Raw genomic sequence first — 26,048 nt, 5'->3', positions numbered from 1 at the left:
CATATTGCGATAATATCGACGATATTAGATTGCATCCTAAATGCACACGATTGACATGCTATTTTGGAGCCTGGGGCCCCCGGCCTCGAAGTTCCGGCCCTGAGCTGCTACACATGTCAAATGTTTACATGCGTCGTTCGCTTCTCGCTTCCGCCCATCCGCCAGTACAAGTCGGCGAAGTCAGTACACCTACGCGCTTCATGGACTCGTTTCGAAGCTCTGGAGAAGGACAACAACGACGTACGTGAATAAAAGGTGTATCTTTACGGGAACGTGGCGGCTTTGTGGAAGAATATCTCGACGCAAAAATGGGTAGCTTCGCGAGCAGAATCGCGTCCATGTCCAACACAGCTGTCCACAATGTGTATCGGGGCTGTAAGCGCAAGTACATCGAGGAATACGACTGTGACTCCGAGTCCGATTATATCGAACGAACGCTGCATACACCGAAAAAGTAAGATAATCTCCATCTTGATTGTGTTTTCCCGATATTTCGCTATCCCGCCATTTTCTCCCTCGCCTGTCAGAGTGACGTGGGGTTATACTTTGTTAATTATAAATATATCATATTAAATATTTTATACATTCTATTGTCGATATATTACATCTCGAATATCTCGTTTGCAGGAGAAAATTGCTCACGACGGCACAGTACATATACAAAACCCTGTTCCAAGAAGAGAAAGGCAGTGACATAACTGTATTCATACTCGGAAGAGCATGGAGATTACATAAAGTTTATATTAGTCAGGTATGACTCGCACGGGCGCGCGCACGAATCACATGCACACAATACAACACATGTGTATATATGTTTTGACCCCCTTTTAATTTTCCTTTTATACGTGTAACAATTTAATAACAGATTCTTTGATAATTTTCTGATGCATATTTTTGCTTACATAAATATATTTAATATAATATTTTATTATTTATATAAAACATAGTTTTCAATGTTAAATATCTTTAGAACTACAAGTGTCAAATTTAATTGTTAAAATAAAATCTATTCGAAATTAAGTCTTGTTTGCAAAAATTTATATAGTTTATAACTACTAAACACTTTTGTTGCAAAATTTTAGAAAAGTATCAATTTCAAATTGATAAAAAAGTTTGTTATTCAATTTTTCAATTGCATAATTATGATTATATTTTATATAATCAAATAGCAAAGTTCTAATGTAAGATATTTAAAAAAAATGTACATTTTCTTTGCAGAGTCCATACTTTGCTAGTATGTTTTCTGGTTCTTGGAGAGAGACTAATGAGAAAGTCATTAATGTAGAAATCACAGATCCTAACATTACAATGAATTGTAAGAATATATCACCTAATTTAATTAAATATACCGACAGTTACTCTTACATGTTGTATAAAAAATTTAAGAACGATACAAATGGTCATCTAGAAAGAATATCTACAATTGTTTCAGCATTGTCTACAGTGTTAGGCTCGCTCTATCAAGACGAAATCATTTTGGAGCCAAAAGAAGTTATTTCTATTTTGGCAACATCTGTTCTGTTTCAATTGCAAGGCTTAATAGACGAGTGTGCGGACATTATGATAGAAACTACAAATAGTGAGACTGTTGTGCCATATTATAATGCGGCCGTGTCATATGGCGTACCTACTGTGAAAGCAGCTGCAAAACGATGGTTGGAGGTCAATCTATTGAATTATGGATGGCAACATCCGCCTTTTTTAAAAGAAATTACACCAGACTTAATGGCAGAATTAGTTGCCAGTCCTGATTTAGTTGTCTTGCAAACAGAATTTTGCATATATCTCATGTTACGCATATGGTAAGTTTATAAGTGTTTTTATATATATCTCATTCAATTTTAAGAAATGTAGAATAAACATTCAAAATGCATCTATTGTACATGTTTTTGTATTGTTATATAGGTTATTTGCACATGTACATGATTACAATGATACATTGAAAATCGACGATTATTTTAAAAATCACAAGTGGACGGAACCGTTTTTAACGACTGATGAAGGAAAAGAGTACGCAGCACCCTTCAAGGCACTAAAGATGAAATATTTACTTTTACACGAACAAGATGACAAGATCTTGTATAATGATAATTTAATACCACCAGATTGGCTGTACAATGCTTATAGAGAACAGTGGCATCATTTATTAAGAGTTGATGGAAATTTAGATAGAGGGTACGTTTGCAGTTAAATATTAAATACAATTCAATTTTTCTTAAATAGATTTGGATAAATTAGACTATATATCTATTTTCTTTCTGATTTACAGTCCAATGCAGATGACGGAAGAAGAATTTTCAAAGGAATGCTTTCGATGTGGTAGATGTGTCGAAAAGCCAGGTGAACATACTTGGAGATGGAAAGCATTCCATTATGGACTAGACTTAGTAATGACTGTAGACACAACTAGCTTGCGCATTATGAGAAATCATAGAGCGGACACAGAGCATATTAAAGCCAATCATAAAGAACATAAAATTTTGATAAAGTAAGCTTATAATTATCTTGGCTTGAATTTAAAAACGAAATGAGTTAAGAATAATAACAAAAATATGAAATTTTTCAATTTTCAGAGTCTGTTTATTTTCATTGGACGAGCAACGTCAAGTAAAGCATGTTCAAAATTCGGGTATGCTAAGATTACGTTTGAGAAAGAATACAGAAGTAAGTTATCATTATAAGATCGATTATGTAATATAATTTATATAAGATTATGTGATATAATATGTCATTTTTGCAACAGCACATCTTTTTTCAGCACGAGATAATGTCTTTGGACAAGCAGCTAACTTATCCCCTGTACATATCGGTCAACATGCAACTAGTCACACCACTCTCATTGGAAGAAGAAAAGACGTCGGCCGACGTCGTGTTTTCGGATACTTAGCATTTCAAGAATATAACACTTTATGAATATGTAAAGGTAAAAGATGTCGAATTTTCCAGTTAAATGCTTTGTAACATATTCCATTTGATTACGAATGTTGGATAAATTCGTAGACATATGTTACTATTTGGCGCAACACTTAAGTAGCAAGAGATACGAATTTTTAGTAGAGATCAAATTCTTTCTCTTGCAGTGATATACAGGATCCATTTTTACTGCACTAGTCTTTTATACTAAGATTACTAGTTTATTACTAGTCTTAACAAATTCTTTTGTCATTCTTTGGTGACTTGACAGTTTTTCAAGCGAAAATATCCTTATCAAGTATAATTAACGTTGTTATCGAGTATAATTAATATTTGAGAATATAATAAAAAAATTTTTTTTAATTTGGAAATAAAATAGATGATACAATTATGTTTCTTAATTCATTCCAAGTAAACTATGAAGATAGAATTTTAATTTTGATTCTTACTATGAAGATATATGTATAATGTACATAATTTTGAAGATTGGAATGTGATAAATAATTATATGATATTTTTCTAAGGAAAAATCAACTCCCCAAATTGGCTAAAAAGTCTATCATCAAAAGATAACACGGTAGAAATGGAACATTCTGTATATACTTTTACATCAATGTATATTGGATTTGATATAATTGATGCATTTGTATTAATTAAGACGGTCATTCCAACAACTGACAAGAGCCCTTTCCCCCTGTCATTAAATAATCTTTTTTCCTCTAATCATTCCTGAGAATGTTTCTTCGGACTGAATAAAATTGCATTAATGATAATTTAGTAGATCAGATATATTGCATAATCAGAGAATTCTGTTTGCTCCTTTAATACTTTAATACTTTTTTAATATCTAACTTATTTTTATAATTAATTTGTATAACTCAAGAGGTTACTGCAATATTAAACAATTTTTTTTTATATGTATATAGTCAAGAAGCTATATTATATACGCGTTATAAAGTTTTATATATATATATATATATATTTATAAGAACATTTTTTAAAAATTTGAAGATATTTTTTTTATATTCTTTATTTGTCAGTTTATATTCTTGATTTGTTCAATTGAAAAAAAGTATATTTTATTAACATAACACATTATATAAAAAGAGCGACTTTCCTGTCTTCCCAGTAAAGAGTTTTCTTCGATATATTCTAGTGCCTTTTTCATATTTATCTACTTAAAGAGAAACTAATGCGTATAAGTAAATTAACTTTCATAATACGCATAAAACTATAACTTTTGTAGATGGTTTTTTTTTGTAAAAATATTTTCTTACTACAATAATCTTTCGGTAAAATTATAATAAATTTGATAGATACATGCAGTTTGTGTGATTTTTCTCATGTACCTATACTCACTCTTACCTTCATAAAATAATCTTTTCAACATTTACAATTCAAGTTTAATTAATTAATTTAATTTTAATGTCAATTGTTTTAGTGTAATAATTAATTTTTATATAAAGTTTGTTTAAACTTGATTAATATTTTTTGATAGAAATCAGCTGATTAAAGCGTTAATTTGTTAATTAAATTTTAAAATAATAGTACGTAATAAAAATTATAAAATAATATGTTCTAAATAAAATGTTATAGTACTTTAAACTCGATTAATTTTCGCGAAAAACGTTTAAACTTTGAATTCAAAAATTAAGGCCTGTGTAAGTCGTAGGACATTCGCTGAGGGCTCATTTTGTAGGTCTTGAAGAGACCTTTAAAACGCGCCCACAGCGAATGTCCTACGACTTACACAGGCCTTAATTTTTTAATTCAAAGTGATATAAAAATATCATTCTTTTTTATATAAAATCGAAGAATGGCGCGCGCTTGTGTTGTTTTAGTTTCTGTATAAAAATTTCGGAATTGAATATTATTTCACACAATCAATTATTTATTAGTTTTCAGAGAAATTCTTATACGACATCGTAATATATTTTTCACTAAAAAAAACGGGTTATTATGAAGATTTGTAATAGAAATACGCTATCCCTCGTTAATCGCTCAACACTTTATTATTGGCAGAATACTCTTTCTTTCTCTTTCTGTACAGAATATATGATATTGTAATGTTACACTCGTGTGTACGCGACACACAATGAACATTACGACAGATTTAATGAGGTTTGACATAGGCATTCTTTTGACACGTGTCACAGACAATAAAAGACGTTCTATGAAAAATGTCCTAGAATTTTGCAATTTTACTACGACGATCATTAATCTCCGTTTGATTATATTATTAAAGTGAGTCTTAATTGACGCATTAATATGGAAATAATTTTCATATAATTTCGAGTTGATGTAATTTCAGTAGAAAATTTACGTTGCCGTAGTTCGAAAATAGTGATCTATAATTGAAACACTTTCATATATAACAATATAATAATAATATAATTATAATAGGATATAAATTATAATATAATATTATATTATAATATTATATTATATAACAATATAATATTATATAATATTTTTATATTACAATATAAAATTATAATATAATATATTTTTTAATATTATACAATATCTTATTAAATATAAGAGCTATACATATATCGCTATTTTCAAAATATGGCAGCGTTTTTTTTTTAAATACTGCAGCGTTTCCTTTAGTCAGTAGAGTATCACATTTGATAGATATAATAATGTTTGCAATATTTTTTCATTTAGAAAAGAATTATAAAATTAATTTTTAGATCGCACACGTATGAGCAATTAATATACTCGTTTATTTCGCGCGAAAAATATAAATGTCACAAGTATATGATTGCAATAAGAGATGATAGGAAGTTTGAAAATTGAACAAATCACATCAAGAAATTAAGAATTAAGGCATTTGAAAAAATTCCGATAATAGTTTAAAAAATATAAAAGCAGAATATATCATAACATATTCGTAACATATTGCGTGAAATTTTGCATATACTATGAGACATTTGGATATTCGCAGATATTCAAGATATCCTTGCAATATGATCGTCGTATTCTCGAGTCATTCTCGAGAAATAATGAACTGTACTCTCACAGCTATAATATCCTTTCTGCAGTCTCTCGACGTGTCCCAATATACGTATATCAAAAGAATGCAAGTCAATCTCGACAACAAGAACTCCATATTTTTTTCTAATTATGGAGTCGCAATATTTCCAATGACATGGAATAAAATCACTCGTCTCGAAACGACAGGGGAGATGAAAGAGAAAGCGTTGGAAGAAGGTAAAGTTTTTTTTTTACTATCAAATTTGCTAATAACGAAAATTGTTTCTAGTCTTAAATATAGAGTATTGCAGCCAATACTAAAAGCATGTGATTTTACATTAATTTATAATCTTCGATAGCATCAAAATTTCAATTATTCACTCTGTCTCCGTGTCCACGTCAACTTTTTTTCCACTTTAGCAGCCCTCTCTCTATTTCTCCTGTCGTTTCCAGTCTTAACAATACCATCACGTCCATCAAAAGATTGTTGCCACTTGCTCTCTAACAATAATAATTATCAGCAGTATTATTTATAACAACGGGTCGCGTTAATGTATACGTACTAACAATAACTATAATAGTAATAATAATAGTAGCGGTGGTAATAGTAATTAGTAACGATTGTTATTAATGGAAATATTATAATGGCGACGACGGGTGGTGGACAGCAGCAATAGTGACGATCACTTTGTAATACTACTATATGTGATGTAATTTATTATATTGATAAAGCACGCTATTTCTCTCTTTCTCACTTATAATAATTTTTTTTGTCGAAAAAAATCTAAACTAAAAAACCTATTCTCTTTTCCTCGTTATTGCTCGCTCGTCATTTGCTTATATCGCACATTGCTGTGTATTTTATCATTATTACTATTATTATTAGCATTAGTATTATATAGAGTGTTCGATCACTATTAGTACAAGCACATGTAGCAATTATCGAAAAATGAAATAGTTTTATCTTGTTAAAAATGTAATTGAAGGCATGAATGCATTTCTGAGTTGTGATAACGAATGTGATTTTTGTAACGTATGTACGTATTAAAGTATTAATAGATTAAGAAAAAAAAATTTTAATGTCGAGTTGAAGTACAATTATCAATAAACTTTAAAGTTTTAGAAATTATAGGATTTGATATATTTAAATTCAGGTAACGAGAAAAACATTATTTCAGCTTTTTCGATCAGGAATAACAATGATCGGCACAAATGCGCTTATTACCGAACACCCTGTATTTATCCTCTTACTTTTGTCGTCCGTGAGCAAAAAAGAACAGCAACGAATTGTATCAAGGGCCGGTTTTTCCAACATCGGTCAATTTATTGATCTCTCTGTTTATATTATTATTATGGCCAGTATGCTGTACGATCTAAAAAGAGAGAGATAAAGGAGATTTATCTGTTAGATAAATTATAGCGGAGACTTTACATGCCCGAAGGTGCAACAACCGGCCCTAATTGAGCTATCGAGTTTAGCGTTACGCTCAATTATTATTGCACAGACACATGCACACATACATTCAGTCATACACGCATACAAATGGCGGTTATTGTACGCTCAGGTGACTCAAATTGCTTACTTGCTTAAACTTCACTTATTGCAAACTTTTGCGAAACACGCGAATAATCGTGGACGCGATGGTGGATTTTCAACCCTTACTAGAGCTAAATGCGAGGTTTCTCTCGGCATATCGTCGATATGTTATGTCCCGTTCTTTACATAGCCCGTTTTACATAGCATTAGTATTTTATAAGGTGTTAAGGTTTCACCTTGAATCGGTTAAGGAGGAGATATATTACATCCATTCAGATTTTACTTCAGTTTACTTTAATTGGAGAACTCTCTCTTGATTTAATATCAAGTGTTTCAAGTCAAATAATTGATATTTTTTGGATAAACATAATGATTTTTCAAATTAATAAAATAGTATTCTATAATAATTATTAATTTTGTTATACATATATATATTAAAAAAATTGGTAATAGAATGTATATTAAAAATTATATATTATAAAAATAATAATATATAATTATACAAATCCTATAAAATAATACACGTACTGTAAAATTGCATAATATAATATTAAATCTTATATATAATAGAAATAATTACATAAAAAAAATAAACTTTAATTAAATAATAATACGTGAGAGAGAGAGAGAGAATATTGAAGTAGACTGAACGAATGCATCGAGTGCATCCTGCATTATATGCTGTTTCATCATAAACTCTACATAACATATTGCATTTCTAGAAATAAGCAGGTCTATCAATCTCGCGTGCAATTCCATTTCGGCTTTGTTTCAACAACAAAATATATATATTTTTTTTATTTTGCGTGCATTACGTACATCGTAATTATGCATACACACACATACATACGTACATACAGAAACATTCATGCACAAACACACATTTATGTTCAGCAGTAACAGGCGGGGTGCGAAATGTGTCGCGATGCCGCTACTTTGTTGCTTTACGTTACCGTGTGTGTGTGTGTGTGAGAGACTCTTTTTGTTATACTAATTATATAATTCCTTCATAAGAGGTACCTGTCTCTTTTCCTAATACTCTTTTCCTAATACGCTTCCTAGTTCGATAATACACTTGTCGTGCAACAAAACATTCAGTCGGTCCTATACAAAAGTAAGCGAATTAACAAGAATCGATAGGAATTCAGTCTACAAAAGTTTATAAATTTCTAAATCTTTTTTTATAAAATTTAGGATCTCGCGTGATTGTATGTGACAAAATAATTGTACGTTACTTAAACATGTGTGAATAATAATTTCATAATATTATGAGATATTTTGAAAAAAAAAATTAATTAAATCCCTAATCGATTCCTCTTAATCTACTTGTGCAAAAAATATCCAGAAGTTCTCTATTCGACAGTTGAATTAGCACAGTTAATTAAGCCGACAAAAAATCGCGCGACAAGTGCGATATCAGCGAAAGACACCGATGATTGATTTTCTTTTTACGCAGAGAGGCCGTGTTTATCTTTTTTTTCTCTTATACTTTTTCTTTTTTTTCGCGAAGATATGTTCTACTGAAGTGTTGCCTTCGCGTATCTGGCAGTTATCACCGTTACGCTATATTATAATCCGGCTATTTTTTGCAGACCGTTCGCAGCCTAAGACACTGTCGAGGAGTCGATTAAATCTACCCGATTACTACCTATGAGGTTTGAAAATTTCCCTAAGATGTTTACTATGTCTTTCAAGAGACATGCCATATTATTATTCCGGTGAATCCTTTGGGAAAAAGTGTGGCGCCAAGGTATGATAATTTTGTCTTTGATGAGAAGCGAGTAAGTCCGAGATTATTTGTTTGGTGATATTTATATCGCTTGTGTAACTAAGAAAATAAAATTTTATACGTAACAGAATAAAGTGAGTCAAATGTATAATACATACATTTATAAATTAATAATAGAGTCCATAATAAAAAACTGCTAGATTTATATAAATAATTTGTATCTTAAAATAAAAGCTGTTTAAATACAGATTTATATTTTATAGGTATAAGTTTCAACTAGACATTTGTCTCTTATTCATATTTTTTGATCTTCCATGACAATTCACGATGCATCAAATCCACGATTTTAAATCTTTGCGTATTTCTATTTTTTTAAGAGATAATAAGTCATTTGTTTTTGAACTTTATCGCAGACAAAAAATTAATAAAGAAGAATTATTGTTTGCTCGATTTGTTCCAATCAGACTATGTATACTATATCATTAATTTAAATTGTATGTTATTTATCTCATAAATGTATATTCTATCGTATAGTCATCGGTCGATTAATATTAGAATTATGCAACACATATACAGAATATCCGATACTCTTATTGAATATTACTCAATATTAATTTCATATCCATTCGAATCGAATTAAAATGCGGGTACGCGAGAATTTTATTCGAAATGTATATTTATCATATTGAGGAAAGTTCAGTTTATCGAAATTGTAAAAGAATCTTATATGAATATAATAAGAAAAAAAGAGAAAGAAGAATAGAAGCTGTAGAAAGATTGTAGAAAACAAAATTATAAAAAATTCCACGTTTTTCCTTAATGCTTTTGCAAAATATGTATGCGCGCGAAAAATTAAAGATTTTTAAAACTCACCGAGAGAATTTCGATCCCCGAAAAATAGGGAAAGTAATGTCGGATTCGTTGTATAGTAATCAGATATCCGGGTATATATATTTCGGGACAGGAAAGAGAGAAAAATTCGATAGCTCAAATGCAAAATATTCGCGGAAGCGATCATCGTCCGGTTTGATTAGGCCTGAAGAAGATTAGGCTGAAAATCGAAATAGCGTTTTTTCTCTCCTGCGTTGGTTTTCCCTCGCGCTTATACATATATCAATCCCTCCAATCGGGGAAATCGTATAGCGAAATTGACAAATACCTATTTATTAATAATCGAAACTGGCGTTCCTGATCTAATCGCGTATCTCGATATACGAACGGTCCGTTTATTAGCGGCTGGCTGGATTGACTCGGATTCTCTTGACGCGTGACTCGATCAATTGTTAGGCAGAATTAAGCTGGCGAGAGATAGGCGGGCACGACAGGAGCAGACTCGGTATCGCCAGAACGGCAGTCAGGAGGGATGCCAATGGCAGTAAGGACGGCGTGCGGAGACTCTCGACGGAGTTGCACAGATCACCAGTGCACGAGCAATATAACGCGCGCACGTCGTGGGTGCCGGACCTCTTAAGGCACTCGCCGTTGTCCTTCTCGTCCGTGATGTAGCCGCAGCTTCGGACGACTCTCTCCTTGCCGTATACTGCAACAGTATACATATATGACGGGAGATTGCTAAATAAATTTCTCTTTGCCTATTTAACAATTTTAAGCTGTATAACTTTAGAAAAGATATGTCGTTTTATTAACTTTCAAACTCGTTTTTTCTATTGTTAACGATTACTTTATTTGCTTAGATCTTGACCTTTTTATATAGAATAAAAATGTATATAACTGATAATTACGCATTAATATATACATTATTACAATTTGGTATAATAATAACAGCTATACAAGTTTGTTACATTATTATCATACGTTATTTGTAAAACATTGTATGTAGGATATTGCGAGTTTATTAATGAAAAATAGAAGCACACACAATTGTAATCGATATAAATTACATCCTCCCTTTCTAAAAAAAGGCATGTTATTGACATTGTTGTCGCTTTTCTGCGATACTAATTGGCTGTCTCGATTCGCGTTGTGCATTATATTCATAGCATCGAGCAGCTGTCATCGCGAGAGTTAGCAGTATGTTTGACAGTTTGTCCAAAATAAAATAAAATAAAATAATTTTTTATGTTTTAAATAATATGTTATAATACTTTAAACTCTCGATTAATATTTTTGATAGTTATTGACAGTTGATTTCTGTCAAAAATAATATTAATCGCGGATAAAGTATTATAACATATTATATTACTTAAAATATATTATTATTTTAATTATATAATAATGTATTGTAAATAAAATAATATGTTATAATATATAGTTATACTTAATATATGTATACTTTATCCGCGATTAATATTTTTTGACGCAGAAATCAGCTAATAACTGTCAAAAATATTAATCGAATTTAAAGTATTAAAACATATTATTATTTTATTTTCTTTTATTTTGGACAAACTGTCAAACTGCTAACCCTCGCAATGGCAGCCTCTCGATGTTATGAATATAATTTACGATGCAAATTGAGACAGCTAATCAACATCGCAAAAAGGAGGCAACTTTTAGGCAGCTTGCGAATACAGAATTATGCGCGATTCCATTTTAAAATCAATGGACTATTTTATTCTCAATTTAGCGTCAATATCTCATAAATGATTAATTTAACGCTGCTATATCTTTTCGCGTATATGTATGTATATTTATTACACCATTATTTTATATCACTGTTTCGCATTTAACCCTTTAATCGTGATGTCCAAATTAATTAATATTGCTTATTATTTATTGTTATATGTATTGATTGATAGTGTTTTTATTAACTTATGTTACTTTCATTGATCTACACTACTTTCATTGACCTATATCACTTATATTTATTACATCATTATTTTATATCACTGTTTTGCATTTAATCCCTTAATTATAATGTTTCAAATTAATTAATTTTGCTTATTATTTATTATTATAAATATTAACTTTTAATATTTTATTGATTTATACTACTTTTATTGACCTATACTACTTACATTTACTACATTATTTTATGTCACCGTTTTACATTTAACTTTTTAATTTATGTACACATTTATATATATATACATTTATGTACACATTTATATATGTATATATACATTTATGTACACATTTATATATATATATATATACATTTATGTACACATTTATATATATATACATTTATGTATACATTTATATTATTAAATAATAGCATGTAATAAAAATTATAAAATAATAATATGTTTTAAATAAAATGTTATAGTACTTTAAACTCGATTAATATTTTTTGATAGAAATCAGCTGATTAAAGCGTTAATTTGCTAATTAATTTTTAAAATAATAATATATTTTAAATAATATGTTATAATACTTTAAACTTGATTAATATTTTTGAAAGTTATCAGCTGATTTCTATCAAAAAATATTAATCGAGAATAAGATATTATAACATATTATTTACAACATATTACTATACTATTTTAATTTTTTATCATATTATTTAAAAATTAAATTAATAAATTAACGCTTTAATCAGCTGATTTCTATGAAAAACTATTAATGGAGTTTAAACAAATTTTATATTATTTTTAAAAAAATATTTTTTTTAACATAAAACCGGAGAATGGCGCGCGCTTGTGTTGTTCTAGTTTATTAAATAACAAATGTATAGATATGCAACAGATTGCTACAACTGCGAGTTCTCGTGATTTTTTGAAAATGATTATTAACAATTAAATATAAAATTACTGAAATACACGATATTTTACTCAATTTAATATATTAAATATCTATGTGTGTATCTTTTGTTATTCATTGAAATTTTTCTTTTTTCATATTTTGATAGAATTGAATTAAATTTTTTAACAAAACTTTATATAAAAGTGGCCTCACCTCTTTGACTGATTTTTCGGCAAAGAGTAGGTTCTAAATGACTGAGGTGTTCCAAACGAGGCTGGAAGCTGCAGTTCACAGTTCCCAGAGTGTACGAATCGAACGGGTCGCCGCATCTCGGGTCGTACTCGCTGTTGCATTGATAACATATTATCGCTTCACCTGAGATAAAAAAGGAAACCGATTACTATTTATCTCGTCCTTCAAGAATACGAAGATCGAATGCAAGAAATATAGTTTCTCATCCCCAAATCTCTAAAATTCCGGAAAGTTCTAGAGCTTCTAGGACATGTCGGGGCGCTTTTCTTTATGCAATTATATAAAGATCGCGCGTTAGGATGCCAGCAGACTATTTTACATATCTTTGAAATTCAAATTAAAAATAGTAATTTTTAATTGCGATTTTATGACAGGTTCAAGACAATCGGATGTCAGACTCGAGCCTCGAACGCGTCGATCGAGGAAAGGTCTGGTTCACGTTTTCTCGCCCTTCTATATGACGTAACGCTGCACGCGCACCCGTTGCATCCCACGACTACGGAACTAGGCTGATACGGCGCCAGCTGATATCGAACAGGCAAGGCACGCGATGACCTACACTCAGCTGTGTCGTGGATCGATACGAAGAAACCGAATTTTATAGCTGGGTATAAAATTAGGCGATTAGAGGGACAAATGGATGAGCGACATGAGTAAGTCAATTTAACGTTTTACTTCAAGTATCTGATATCGAGCGACACGTAAATTTTCTAAATATTATTAATAATTAATTTTCTTTCTACACATTTCTCCCTCTCAGTCCTTACAATTTTTATTATGTATTTTTTTAAGCCTATTCTACAATGGACGCAAAACGCAAAACGAATGCGACCAGATGCAATACATTTGATCAATTACTTCACTTGATCTCATCATTTCTCGTTAAAAAAGGCATTAGAAAACCTTTATCAACAGAAGTGTGGCTTACTTTAACTGTGACATAAGAGGTTAAAATTTGTGAATGCCTTTTTTAACGAGAAATGATGAGATCAAGTGAAGCAATTCATCAAATGTATTGCATCTGGTCGCATTCGTTTTGCGTTTTGCGTCCATTGTAGAATAGGCTTTATATTTTATTGCGTTATGTTGTTTCTGTATTGTGTCATCATAATATTCGTAACTTTATAATTTTATTTTTAGGAAAGCATATTCCTAGACACAAAATAAGATATTACTACTACTCTTACATAACTTCTTATTATTACGCACGCGAGTTTACTTGGATTCATTTTATATTATACTTTATTACGATAGATAATATATAAAATGTGTATAAAAATGAAATTTATCTTTGTTTTAAGCGACTTTTGTAAAAAAAGTCAAATAAACGAAAAAAGTAGAAAATTTGCTAACGATGAATTAAATATATTATTAATGATATCTAGATATGTCAAAGGATAAAACAATCGTTAAGCTCAAGAATCGAATTTACTCGTAATGGACATTATTGTACTTTCACTAATACTGTTTTATTTATTTACGATTGAATCTATATGATTTTCTTCACTCACATTATTGCCTCGATATCAACGATAAATTTTTGATGAATATAATCGTTATTCGACGAATAAGAATTGATGAAACTAAGCGTGTAAAAACGTATAATTAAATACATATACATAGCAGAAAATATCTAATTAGAAAAGCAATCTGTATAATACATTTTGGAAAAAATATATATGTATATATATATCTTATTAAAAATATTATATATATATATATATATATAGATAATACAGATAACAGAAACAAAAACTAACATTATAATTACAAAGAAAACAGATACGCACAAGACTATATACTGAATACTTAGAAAGGGGTGAGAGGAAAAAAGGGGGAGAGGGTAAATGAGAGGAAAGGGGTCGGAGAAGGAGAAAGTGGGTCGCTCGATAACTTTCACAATGGTAGCTTTCGTAGACGCTATCCTAAATTTCAACAAATTGTCGGAAATAGCGCACTTAACCGCGATATATCAAATTGCGGATTGCCGATGCCAATTATACTCTCATATCGGCAATTGCTTCGATCGGCGCGGATGGAAAAAAAATCAAACGTTTCGTTAAGGGCGCATCAGCCGGTCTCCCGAAGCTCTTGCAAAGACATGCATGTCGCGAGAAAAAGAAAAGATAGAGAGGGAGGCGATTCAATTTGAAAAAAATTAACAACTCGATCGCACGTGATAAAGTTCGCCTGAATATCGAAAAAGTTTACGTCATCGCGTTACTCTCAATTGTGCCATTTTTCGTCCAAAAACTTTCACCTTTACTACGGCAAGGTCGTCAACATCGTAGATGATGTTTGTTAAGAAGATAACGAGACGTCCGGCTTAATCATATTTTCGATACTATCAAGGAAACGAATATATCTATTGTCGCAGCCTCTCAGTCGTTTCCCGGGTTTGACTTTTCCGCTGTCGCAGTCACCGGACACGTATCGACAACGTCAGCGGGGAGAAATGCGATTAAAGCTCGACGATACGTTCGATCGAGGTCGTGAATTTAATACCGAACGACGAAATCCAGTTGCACAATGATGGCTTAATTTCGCAAAAAGAAAAAAAAAAGAAAAAAAAATTGTTTAATTTTCAACGTTAAGTGACTCAGCTGCGCAAATGTGCATAAGCGAATTTTGTTAAAATATTTAATACAGAATGCGATCGTAATTTCGCAATTATTTTTTGTCACAAAAGAGCGAAATTTTTATATTATTTCACGATAATTAAATATAAATTGCAGCTCAAAGGCTCGGATAAATGCATAAAAATAACTATTATCTCTTTCAATTTATTTTCATGCATATTTGAAACGATCATTCGGTGGCTCTAGGACATACTCTGAATAAATTTGTAGCTTATGCCGAATGTGGACAGTCGTTGCGATATTTTTTCGCGATAATAAAATTCAATCCAACAATATCACGTCTCGCTTATAATATTTTCATGATCCGAGATCCGCGCATCTCGAAGTACCACAAGTGCTACTGTTGTAAGAATTCGCCGATTGGTACTTCATTGGCCGTAATACCGCGTATGAGATGCTAATATTGTTAAATAATGCCGTTTCTTGCAAATCTACGATGCACAAAGTGAGAAAAAAAATAGATGAGGAGAGGTAGACTACGCTTTAAAAAATAGAGAATTAAAAAAAACTTATTTCTACGAAAATCAAACTCTAATCTTAAAATATATATAAGGAACCAGTTTCTCAAATTTTCAGTAATTATTTTATCCTTTTCAATGTATCTAGAAGTATGTAATCGAATGCTGAATGGGAGAAATGAATCTATCTTGAAGTAAATTGTAAGGAATTTATCAATAATATAAAGGACTCATATCTTTTCTTAATCTTCCAGATTGTTCCTTGTAAAGAATAAAACAAATCGATAAAAATAAAAAGAAATTAAAGCCAATTCTTTTTCAACAAAAACATCAGAAACAATTTAGAAACTTTGAGACGAGAAGTTTGTATAGATGCTATTTTAAATGACCTCCTTTTTTACTTATGTAATAATGCTGAATTCAAATCTTTACGTAACAATTTCCAATTCTTTATAACAACATATACGCGATAATATTGTAATAAATGATACTATTCGACATAATTATATATACGTAATTTAATTACTAACTTACATGCAGAGTGAAACTAAAAAGATACTTATTAGCTTATTTAACTGCAAATAAGTAATATTTAAATGAAATATGTATAGCAGAGATATAATGTAAATTTGTAAATCGTTATGTTGATAGCGCATTGCAAAGAGATATTCTTTAAAAGAAATTGCAAACATCTCTTATAATTTCACTTTGAAGATTTGCTTTCACAGGAATCAATTTCTCTCTTTCGATATAGGTTTAATTCATCAAATATATTAAAGCTTGTAATATATTTTCACTTTTATATGCACTTAATATTTTTCGCGAGCTTGGAACAAGCAAAAAAGAAAAAAGATTTGAAGATGTTATTTCCCGGATGATACAAGACATTGTAAAAAGACATCTAAAAGACATTCATCCATTGTTGAGACATTCTTTATAAACGTCTTTCAGACAACGCCAAGTCTATAAGACTTCGTAAAGATGTCTAAGAGACATTTGAACATTCTTTTCGTACAAGTTTAAGACATCTATAAAAGAGATCTGCAATTTCTCGAATATTTTTTAACTCTTTACAATCGTAGTATTTCTTCGCTAAATTGGAGAACGTACAATTTAACGAAAAAAAAAACTGTATCTTTTTAATCTTTAAATAAAATTTCTCAGATGACAAAAAAATTAATTGTTTTACATTAATCTAATTCTATTAATATTAAAATAAGATCTTATTTTCTATTAATATTAAAGATCTTCTATTAATATTAAAAGAAGACGGAAAAGACTTTACATCCGAAATTAATTTGAATCGCAAAGATTCGAATGTTTTTTTCTTTTTTTTTTTAGATTTTCGCGTTATACGAGTTCTTTCAAGTCACCAGACAACATATAAAGAGATCCTCCGTCTAGACGGTCCATTCACGGCGATAACTTTCCCTGTCATCACCTCTTCGCCGCATTGCGCCGTACACGTATACGACTATTTTCTACGACTTGCGAATAAAATGAACGAGGTCGTATTTTATCGATCGTTCCAGCATTTTAGGAAGCGATATTCGCAAATGACAAATTCCAATTATCGTCCAATTAATATGTATCGAGAATATGGGAACTGTGTTCTATTCAACTCGCGCGCGAGAAGGGTACTTTCATGTTCAAACTTATTACTCACAAACTTCTCGCTCAAGTTTCCTATGCAAACTTCCAAGTGCTTCTCTATTGCGCTAACAACTATATATATATATTTTCCCGGAAAACTAATGCAACTAGTCTAGAAGCTCGTAAGAAAAAATGTTCTAGTTTTTCAAACGTATTTGAAATACCTTATTTATACATTCTTTTGCACTATTTATAAGAATAAAAAAAGTTTTGTACAGAAATTTAAAAAAGCAAGTAAATTTGTGTTAATGAGATAATGACTGCAAAAGAATGCATTTTCATTTCAAGTACAAAGGCATTTATAATTGTATCAATTTTTAAAACAATTATAATAGCCTTTAAGATATAAGTATAAAATTGTTTGCTTTATATACGCTACTTTCTAGCCTCGAATAAAAAAAGCTACTACTGTTCTACTATTTTACTTCCGTATTTTACATCCGTCGTAAAATGTAAATGCAAGGAATCGAAGCGCGCTTTCGCGCGCGCAAAGAAATATTTCGGGATCCGAATTTTTCCTTCCTCCCTTTCGCGCCAATTTAAATTTGCTCGATTATCGTCGGATCCGAGAGATCTACATAGGCTCACTCGCTCCGATAATAATCGTGGTCCGCGGAAGAGGATCGATCGCCAATATCGCTATTAGCAGGAACCGCGAACTGGCCGGTAGTGAGTCCGATCGGCAGCGGCACTCACCGCGATCAAAGGTAGCCGCCAGGACGAGGACGAGGCCGATGATCGGCGCGGCTTGACTCGCGATCATGGTCATCGCCGTCGTGATCGCCGGACCATGTGCTCTAATCGCGCCGGATCCGCGGTCGTCGCATGGAAGTTAGGCGAGCACGTCGTCCGGGAGAGAATGTTCCCGTTGTCGTCGTCGTCGTCGCCGGGAAAAAGGATTAGGCAGTGGAGTGAGCGTAATTAATACCGTCTCGCGCGTCTTTTCGCAACCGGGATGAGAGAGAGAGAGAGAGATTCTTTTTCAGGGACGGTGATTCGTTCTCGGGCTCTCGCGCGCTGCGTTCGCCACTTTACCCGGACGCATAGCAACTGACGCGCGATATCCGACTGTGTCACCGCCGAGTTTCCCTCTCGGCTCGGCACACTCTATATCCCGCGCGCTATGCGGCAGATTCCACCCCCTCTGCGATGCGCCCGCCGCCGTCACGGCATTCGTCGATGGTGCCATGGTGCACGCGCCGTCTCTTTCGCTTCTTCCCTCCGTCCCTTTATCGTTCATCCTGAGAGACGCATATATGTACCTATACCCCGGCCCCGCGGCGCGTGGCCAAGCCGAACCGGCCGACTACCCTTCTCTCTCTGTCGCATCAAGATTCCTAAAATGCACTTTCCAGACTCGATAAAGCGACATTTTATCTCTGACATCCTGTTTTTTCATTAATGATGTTATAATCACAGAGATCACAAATTAGGATAGCTTAAGAATAACGTATTCCGTGTCAATACAATTGTCGATCTTACAATAATTAACATTTAGTAACATAAAGATTGTAAAAATATGCATGTAAAAGATTGTGTTACAATTTTTCACAATTTTTGTATATAATTTTGAAGAATTGATAAACATTTTTATCTTCAAAATATTATATCACATCTTTTTAAGGATTAATGATCTAAAATTCACAGTTTGTTAGTTTTCATACATATATAGAATCGTCTGCATTCTCTAGGACGCGACGTGCTGCGGCGTCTCACGATGACAGCCAGCAACTTCCGCTCAGTCAGATATATTGGCTTTTCAATATCTTGCTGTTTACCGTATTCACGTATGTACATATATATATGTCCCATTTCTTTTATCTATTTCCCTGGCAGTAGCAACGTCTTATAAATCTTATGATTTCTAGAAAGAGGGGAGAATAAAAGAGATGGAAAGGAGAGAATATAGTATCTTGTATGGTGTGTTTCCCTCAGGCTCATATTTTATAGTCGTGTTTCTCTCGGAGTCTCGACAAAATAATTTCATTTTAAAGACTAGATTACTCAACTATTTAATATTAAAAATTAAGAGAGAAATAATATATAAAAACAATATATAATAAAATGATAACTCGTAAAAGATACTTGCTAAGGAAAAATTATTTGTTACAAATATATAAATGAAAAGAAGTACGATAGAGATGAAAAGAGACTTTCATCTCTCCGTTGTGTATCTAAACAGATGGCAGATGGATCGTTATAAGAAAGTGTCGCGAGGAAACCCCTGCATCGCACAGGAAGCACTAGTACCGAGAAGCACTACAGATTGACATAAGCAATGTAAATAACATATGTACACCTTTTTCGAACAAATGGAAAATTTCAATAAACGCACAGGATTTTTTTTTAGAAAAATATTTAAAAAATATATTTTTACGTGTATATATATATATTATAATGTATATTGTTGCGTCCACACGAGTCGAGATCGATATCTCCCGACTTTCACTATCACTAGTCACACTCGTGCTTATGAATGAGGAACAGTTTTTAAATACAACTTAATAAAAACACAGAAACATACAAGAAGGAACACGCAACAGGAATATTTTATAGAGTTAACGGAGCCGTAAAAAATGCGCTCGCACGATACGTCGGCTGTCGTAAGATTTTATATTCAGATTCTCTATTTAGGACTCTTTATTCAACATTTTTCCTTGCTGATTAATAATAGCATCTAATGCATCAGATGATCTTATCATCTCGTTTCGCATCGATCAAGCATAGCAGATTACAAATATTATCGCAAGGATTTTATCGCTGAGACACGAAACACAGGAGAACGCAACAATATCATTATATAATATTATATTCATACACACTTTCCACATTTAGTGCGAAATGTGGAAAGTATGTGGACATTTAATTCTAAATTTTATTTATATCTTGTATGAAGATTGTGTTGTACATTCATAGAGAGACAAGATGCGACACTTTTTTTTTAGCACCATATTTAACGATAAATATGGGATGTGTAAATGCAAAAATATAATATTTAAAATATATATTTGATAAAATCTTTTAAGACATTTTTTTTATGAAACATGCTTTCGATGTTATTTAAATGTTTACGTCATTGTGCTTTATCCATTGCATTTCATTATAAATATTTCTACATCTTTCATGGAATATACCATTATTATATCGTACGTTATTATTTAGTCAGAGGTATGTGTACGATCGCTCTAATGTCGCTATTATAAATATATCGAATTCATTCTAAATTTTTTTCGACACGTTTCTTACAGCGAATTCCAAATAGTTTCGTCCGTCTTGTTAACCATAACATAAATATATAATAAACAATAGCTCATCAAAAGTGAAAAATAGCGATGGTAAATTAATCTAAAAATTATAACGTGAACTAGAACGGTTAATATAAGGTAAGCTGTACAATGTATATAAGAATCGATTGGCAGTAGGTCGAGCACGTTCAAAGCGAATTAAATTCGCTTTGGCAATAGTAGCGCCAGAGAAAGTAGAACATAGCTTCAAATATATATAACATACTGAAATCATTATAGAAAAATATTTTTTTAGCGAGGTTGACGTTTTTACGAAAAATTTTTAGTAAGTTTTTATGAAAACTAATATTTTTGAGGAAAAACGTCACACGTTTAATATAGAAAAAAAAGTATTTTCGGTAATACTTCAATAAGTTTATTGCAAATAAAATTTCGATAATAGATTATTGCAAATAAGCTATAATATATATAAAATAAACTTACGAAGACAATGTACATATTTAAATTATGTAACATTGTTCTGAGTTTTCGTTTTCTAGTTATAACTATGATCTTGGATATCCTTAGAAGGAATTCATTTTGTATCACAAGGCGACACGTAAAAATTACATAACACGAAATAAGACGTCAACATGGATACACAAAACATTTCTTAAAAGGGAATGTATTTTAACATGATTAAACATTCTAGAATCCTCAATATTTTTCCTTCTATCATATTATTAGGGATATCGTGAGAAATCTCTTAAACACAAGATAACTTACAATGGCATTGGAAAATTGAATACGTTATTTGTAGGAAACAATTCTAGAGTGATTGTAATCGATATATTTTAAAATTTTTGATACGTTACTGTAACTATATTTAATTATAACGTCATGAATAAAACATAATTAAATCTAAAAAAAAATACAAGTTATACAATATAAATTACAATAATCAAATTCTTATCGCTAGCAGGCAATGAAACTCATATAATTATTTCAATTTTTTCATTTAAAATTTGTTTACCGTCGCTCTAGAACTGCTTTTACTCTGCGCGGTTTACAAATAAAATTTGTTATATAATGCTATGTGTAAAACAAAGCACGTACAGGCACGTATAGTGTAAGTACTAATATCAATAGCCTCGTATAACAAACACCTCTAAATTCGCACGATTACGTGTTAAAAAAAGTTTTTGTCCAAGGCCAATTAGTAGCCGAAGATTGACATACGGATTGACAGCGAGACACGTACAATGACAAATTAATATCTCAAAAAATATTTTGGTTTTAGAAAACAGTGTGTATGTAAAGTAAAAATTGTGTGCAACTTTGTATGAGAAGCATATTTATTGCAATAGTTTATCAGCTTCACTATGGAGTAATAATAACAATGACAACAAGAATTATCATTAATATATATATTCCCCCCAAAACTTAATTTTAATTACATTTTTTAAAGATATTAATTATTTTTAACGTTTCATACGTGTCTCGCGTCCCGTATATTTTTTATAAACAAAATTGTCACGTATAACGAGGCACATATTGTGATATAATTTCGATCTGTTCACTACCTTCGATGCAGCTTCGAACAACCTTTATTTCTCGGGCTCATCGGGATGCTCCGTTTTGATGTGATGGGTGAACGTGTACTGTGTCGTAAAGCGTTTCTTGCAATAAGGGCACTGATATGGCATCACAGGATGTGCGGACCTCAAATGCGCTACTGCTAGCTCCCTCGAGACGAATGGTGATTGACATACACCACATCGATGTCTAGAGATAAACAAAATATTAGTACTTTTTTCCTTTCCCTGTGTCTTACTTCCGAGAATAAATCGTATAAATTCAATAAATAATATAAAATATTGTTATATATTTGAAGAGATTTAAAACTATAATTTTAAACATTTCTTTACCCATTAGCGGTTTTGATGAGAGTCCGTTTAAGAGGTGGGGGTGTACTCTGTTCACTGATTTCAATTTTTGGCTCAATAAGAGACATATTGTATTCCAACGATGTCTCCGGGCGTAATTTTGGCATCGGTTCGTCATCCCTTTCAACTTTAATTTCGTGTTTCTGTGCCTAGATGTAATTATTGGTTAATATAATTATTGGTTTCAAGACATGCATGATGTATGTATATGTATTGTTGGATATGTAACTGAAATTGTGCGTTAATTGTATACTACATACCGTACTGCTATGCGTGCCTTCGGCGTGCATTCTCATGTGAGCATTTCGTGATTGTGAACTTGCGAAAGATGCGTCACATTTCGAACATTTGTATTTCTTGTCCGTATCGTAAGACGGTGTCTTCTGCAGAGATTTTGCGGTAGTTTTCTTTCCATATTGTGCCTTGCTCGTGCATTGATGAGTGAGAAGCGATACTTCTTTGAAAAAAATTTTATTACATTTTGCGCAGTGATAAGTTCTATCCACTGTGTGCATCTTTTGTTGCGTTTTATCCATAGACGATGATTTGTTGCAAGCAGGAGATGTATATAGCGAAGCATTATCGAGTGTCAGGCGTTTATGGCAAGTCTATCAATAAAAAAAAAAAAAAATAATTTGTTATTTAAAAATGTCACGCCACAAACGAAAAATCATACGAACAATTTTATTGACTATCTTACCTCATGCCTGAGCAGTTGCGATTGTTCCTTAAATGACTTTTTACATATGTGGCATACGAAATTTTTATGAGAATTGTCCGAATGTGTTTGGAGATGTGTTAGCATTGTTGTATGGTCGCTAAACCATAGTAGACAAATACCACATCTTGCAACGTTTTTTAATCCACTAGAATTGCGCTTTGTTGAAGATTCGTCATCCAACAGAACATTATTTTTCTCCATCATCTGTAAATAGAAACATAATATGATAAATAAAATTTAACTCAAGAATTAAAATCTGTTATAATTTCAATTAATTTAGTTTATAGGTATCGTAGGTTATAGAGAGAATTACAATGAATTTTTAATCAAGAGAACCTTGGTGATTAAACAAACCTCGGAATAGAATTTATTCTTGGCACCACGAGTTTTAGCTTCTCTCGCTTCCCTTGCTTCTCTTTCAGCATTCAAAGCTTCCTCCTGTTCAACCGCTGACAAAACTGGTAACATTGTTGGTTGCACATTATGCTCAGTTACTCTGTGTGCGGCCAGACGTATAAAAAGTCCGAATGACCGGCCGCAAATGTCGCATTTGTGTCTCTTCGGTTCATGAGTACGCATGTGATTTGATAATGCACTTTGTTGAGTGCAAACCTATAATGGGGATAACAAACAAAAGTAGTATAGTAGAATTTAATAAAAGGACTCTTCATATAGGAGGGTAATTATAATTTCATACCTTTCCACAAGTGGGACACGTAAGAGATTTCACGTTTTCAAAGAATTGCTCTTCTTTTTTAATTTCCTTTGGCCGTTCTGCTACCTTTGCAGACTCTGCGAAAGGTACTTTCTGCTGGATTATCGAATTTGCTTGATTGTGTGTGTGTAATTGAATGTGAGTTTGATAACTTTTTAAAGTGGGAAAAAACCTAAAAACAGATACACGTATGTTTATAATATATGTATAAAAAGAGCAGTTTGTAAAGCAAATGTATTTTAAAAATAATCATCTATAAATTACCTATTGCACAATGAACACCACGTGTTGGTTCCAATCTCAGTCAATTCGGCTAAATGATCGCGTAATCTATGTTGTCTCAACATTTCATAGCTTATAAACTGTCGATCGCATTTATGACAATCTTGCAAGTCTTCCGTAAAGTCCAATTTGACTTTTAAATGATTATTAGCTTCATGTTTTGCCAAGATTTCCACAGAATCAAAAGATAGAGAACATTTTCTACAGGTATATACACGCGGGCAGTGCAAATGCATGTGTTTCATCAGACTGTCCTTTGTTCTGAAAAGAAAGAAAAGAAATGCAAGTTATTGAATAAATTTATAATCTTGCGATATATCGCAGAATTATTAGTATTATTAAAATTATGAGCACTCACTTGTAATAATTGTTACAGGGCGCGCACCACCATTCGGAAGTTAATTTTACTCTAGGTTGTAGCTGCTGATGATTATTCATTGTCAAATTACCGGTCAAAACTTGTTCCAAAATACTGGGTCGTTTCTCTTCTTTTCTCGTTTGATAATCTGCCTTGAAAATTGTGCCGTCTTCTTCCATGTCAAATATAGAAACGACATCCGTATTCATTTGCATACTTGTGTCAAACATATCTGACAATTTGCGTTTTTTCTTCGATGGCTCACAGATTGTAGTTTCAGCATCCAAAATTGGATCCGCATTCATTTCTTTGATTTCTACCTCGCAAGGTAGTTCGGACAAGGTTTCCATGCAGGCATTTTGCAAATGATGTTGGCTAATTTGATTGAGCGAAGTGACCGAATCATCAAAGGGCAGAACGGTTGATAGAGGAACCAACGGCGGTGGTGCTCTAGACTTGTCCTTGCAGAGTTGCGCCTATGAATAATAATGAATGATTATTAAAAGAAAAGTTTGGTTCGAAGTAAAGTTTGAAAGAGCAAATTATTCCAAACCTGACATGGATCCGGTGAATTTTTCATCGCGTCCAGGAATATCTGTACAGATTCTGCCTGCCTACACTTGAATAACATGGCATGCATACTCTTGTAGACGTTGAGGCAATATTCTCTGAACTCGTACGCATCGTCGAGCCTCGCCGCGCAGAACTGACAGATCTGTTTGGGTAAGGGATCGGTTTTGTACACCAGGACGGGCAGGCAGGCCCGCAGCTTCTGAGCCACCCTGCGTTGCAGACCCTCGTTACCGAAGATGGGCAGCATCTCGTTCCTCTCCTCCGAGCACAATCTGCAGGTATTCTCCCACTTGTCGATCGCGTTGTCCATCGTAAAGAGAGTCGCGTTCATCGAGGAACACATCGTTCTCGCACTAATCGGTCATCAATAAGGTTAGTTGTTAGTTGACACTCGACCAAGTTGGCACGATCACGAGGCACATCG

General features: G+C 32.2%; 3 protein-coding genes and 1 long non-coding RNA gene across 6 annotated transcripts; 2 read left to right on the top strand and 2 right to left on the bottom strand.

The window, feature by feature from the left end:
- The first annotated feature begins 103 nt into the window (after window positions 1–103).
- Window positions 104–9,158, top strand: Gcl (germ cell-less). 3 transcript variants are annotated; one of them, XM_083047413.1, is made up of 9 exons: window positions 104–454; window positions 628–751; window positions 1,219–1,315; window positions 1,433–1,802; window positions 1,906–2,175; window positions 2,270–2,488; window positions 2,574–2,664; window positions 2,744–2,923; window positions 9,022–9,158. In XM_083047413.1, exons 1-8 carry the CDS (start codon window positions 309–311, stop codon window positions 2,885–2,887), a joined length of 1,461 nt encoding a protein of 486 aa, XP_082903539.1. In that variant the 5' UTR covers window positions 104–308; the 3' UTR covers window positions 2,888–2,923; window positions 9,022–9,158. The 3 variants fall into 3 exon arrangements, with proteins under 3 accessions (XP_082903539.1, XP_082903538.1, XP_082903540.1); XM_083047412.1 differs by lacking the exon at window positions 9,022–9,158 and having other exon boundaries at window positions 2,744–4,225; XM_083047414.1 differs by lacking the exon at window positions 9,022–9,158 and having other exon boundaries at window positions 105–454; window positions 2,759–4,225.
- On the bottom strand, window positions 4,907–18,856 carry LOC145941332 (UPAR/Ly6 domain-containing protein crok). The gene is made up of 3 exons (XM_083047420.1): window positions 18,502–18,856; window positions 13,017–13,178; window positions 4,907–10,698 (listed from the first exon to the last, which is right to left on the bottom strand). The coding sequence occupies exons 1-3, from the start codon at window positions 18,572–18,574 to the stop codon at window positions 10,442–10,444; spliced, it is 492 nt and encodes a 163-aa protein (XP_082903546.1). The 5' UTR covers window positions 18,575–18,856; the 3' UTR covers window positions 4,907–10,441.
- On the top strand, window positions 13,431–20,135 carry LOC145941335 (uncharacterized). Its single transcript, XR_014426166.1, has 3 exons — window positions 13,431–13,708; window positions 19,497–19,592; window positions 19,988–20,135. It is a non-coding gene; the product is annotated as an uncharacterized LOC145941335 (long non-coding RNA).
- A 38-nt stretch (window positions 20,136–20,173) lies between these two features.
- On the bottom strand, window positions 20,174–25,972 carry LOC145941324 (uncharacterized). Its single transcript, XM_083047407.1, has 9 exons — window positions 25,605–25,972; window positions 25,052–25,527; window positions 24,676–24,954; window positions 24,394–24,583; window positions 24,051–24,308; window positions 23,676–23,900; window positions 23,236–23,583; window positions 22,958–23,124; window positions 20,174–22,814 (listed from the first exon to the last, which is right to left on the bottom strand). Exons 1-9 carry the CDS (start codon window positions 25,965–25,967, stop codon window positions 22,637–22,639), a joined length of 2,484 nt encoding a protein of 827 aa, XP_082903533.1. The 5' UTR covers window positions 25,968–25,972; the 3' UTR covers window positions 20,174–22,636.
- Window positions 25,973–26,048: the final 76 nt, after the last annotated feature.

The sequence above is a fragment of the Prenolepis imparis genome, unplaced genomic scaffold (assembly GCF_030444845.1).
Source record: "Prenolepis imparis isolate NDT839.2.m4 unplaced genomic scaffold, iyPreImpa1.0 SCAF_10, whole genome shotgun sequence".
NCBI lineage: Eukaryota > Metazoa > Arthropoda > Insecta > Hymenoptera > Formicidae > Prenolepis > Prenolepis imparis.
This window is presented reverse-complemented; position numbering and strand designations above follow the sequence as displayed.

What these genes read in the sequence shown, in the direction of transcription:
- Gcl (XM_083047413.1), top strand. Translation starts at nt 309, where the DNA reads ATGGGTAGCTTCGCGAGCAGAATCGCGTCCATGTCCAACACAGCTGTC. An exon ending in GATGGAAATTTAGATAGAGG is followed by an intron (nt 2,176 to 2,269) that starts GTACGTTTGCAG and finishes TCTGATTTACAG; the next exon opens with TCCAATGCAGATGACGGAAG. An exon ending in GAACATAAAATTTTGATAAA is followed by an intron (nt 2,489 to 2,573) that starts GTAAGCTTATAA and finishes TTCAATTTTCAG; the next exon opens with AGTCTGTTTATTTTCATTGG.
- LOC145941324 (XM_083047407.1), bottom strand. Translation starts at nt 25,967, where the DNA reads ATGTGTTCCTCGATGAACGCGACTCTCTTTACGATGGACAACGCGATC. An exon ending in ATTCACCGGATCCATGTCAG is followed by an intron (nt 25,528 to 25,604) that starts GTTTGGAATAAT and finishes TATTATTCATAG; the next exon opens with GCGCAACTCTGCAAGGACAA. An exon ending in CTCATCAAAACCGCTAATGG is followed by an intron (nt 22,815 to 22,957) that starts GTAAAGAAATGT and finishes GTTTATCTCTAG; the next exon opens with ACATCGATGTGGTGTATGTC.
- LOC145941332 (XM_083047420.1), bottom strand. Translation starts at nt 18,574, where the DNA reads ATGACCATGATCGCGAGTCAAGCCGCGCCGATCATCGGCCTCGTCCTC. An exon ending in GGCGGCTACCTTTGATCGCG is followed by an intron (nt 13,179 to 18,501) that starts GTGAGTGCCGCT and finishes TTTTTATCTCAG; the next exon opens with GTGAAGCGATAATATGTTAT. An exon ending in CCGAAAAATCAGTCAAAGAG is followed by an intron (nt 10,699 to 13,016) that starts GTGAGGCCACTT and finishes ATACTGTTGCAG; the next exon opens with TATACGGCAAGGAGAGAGTC.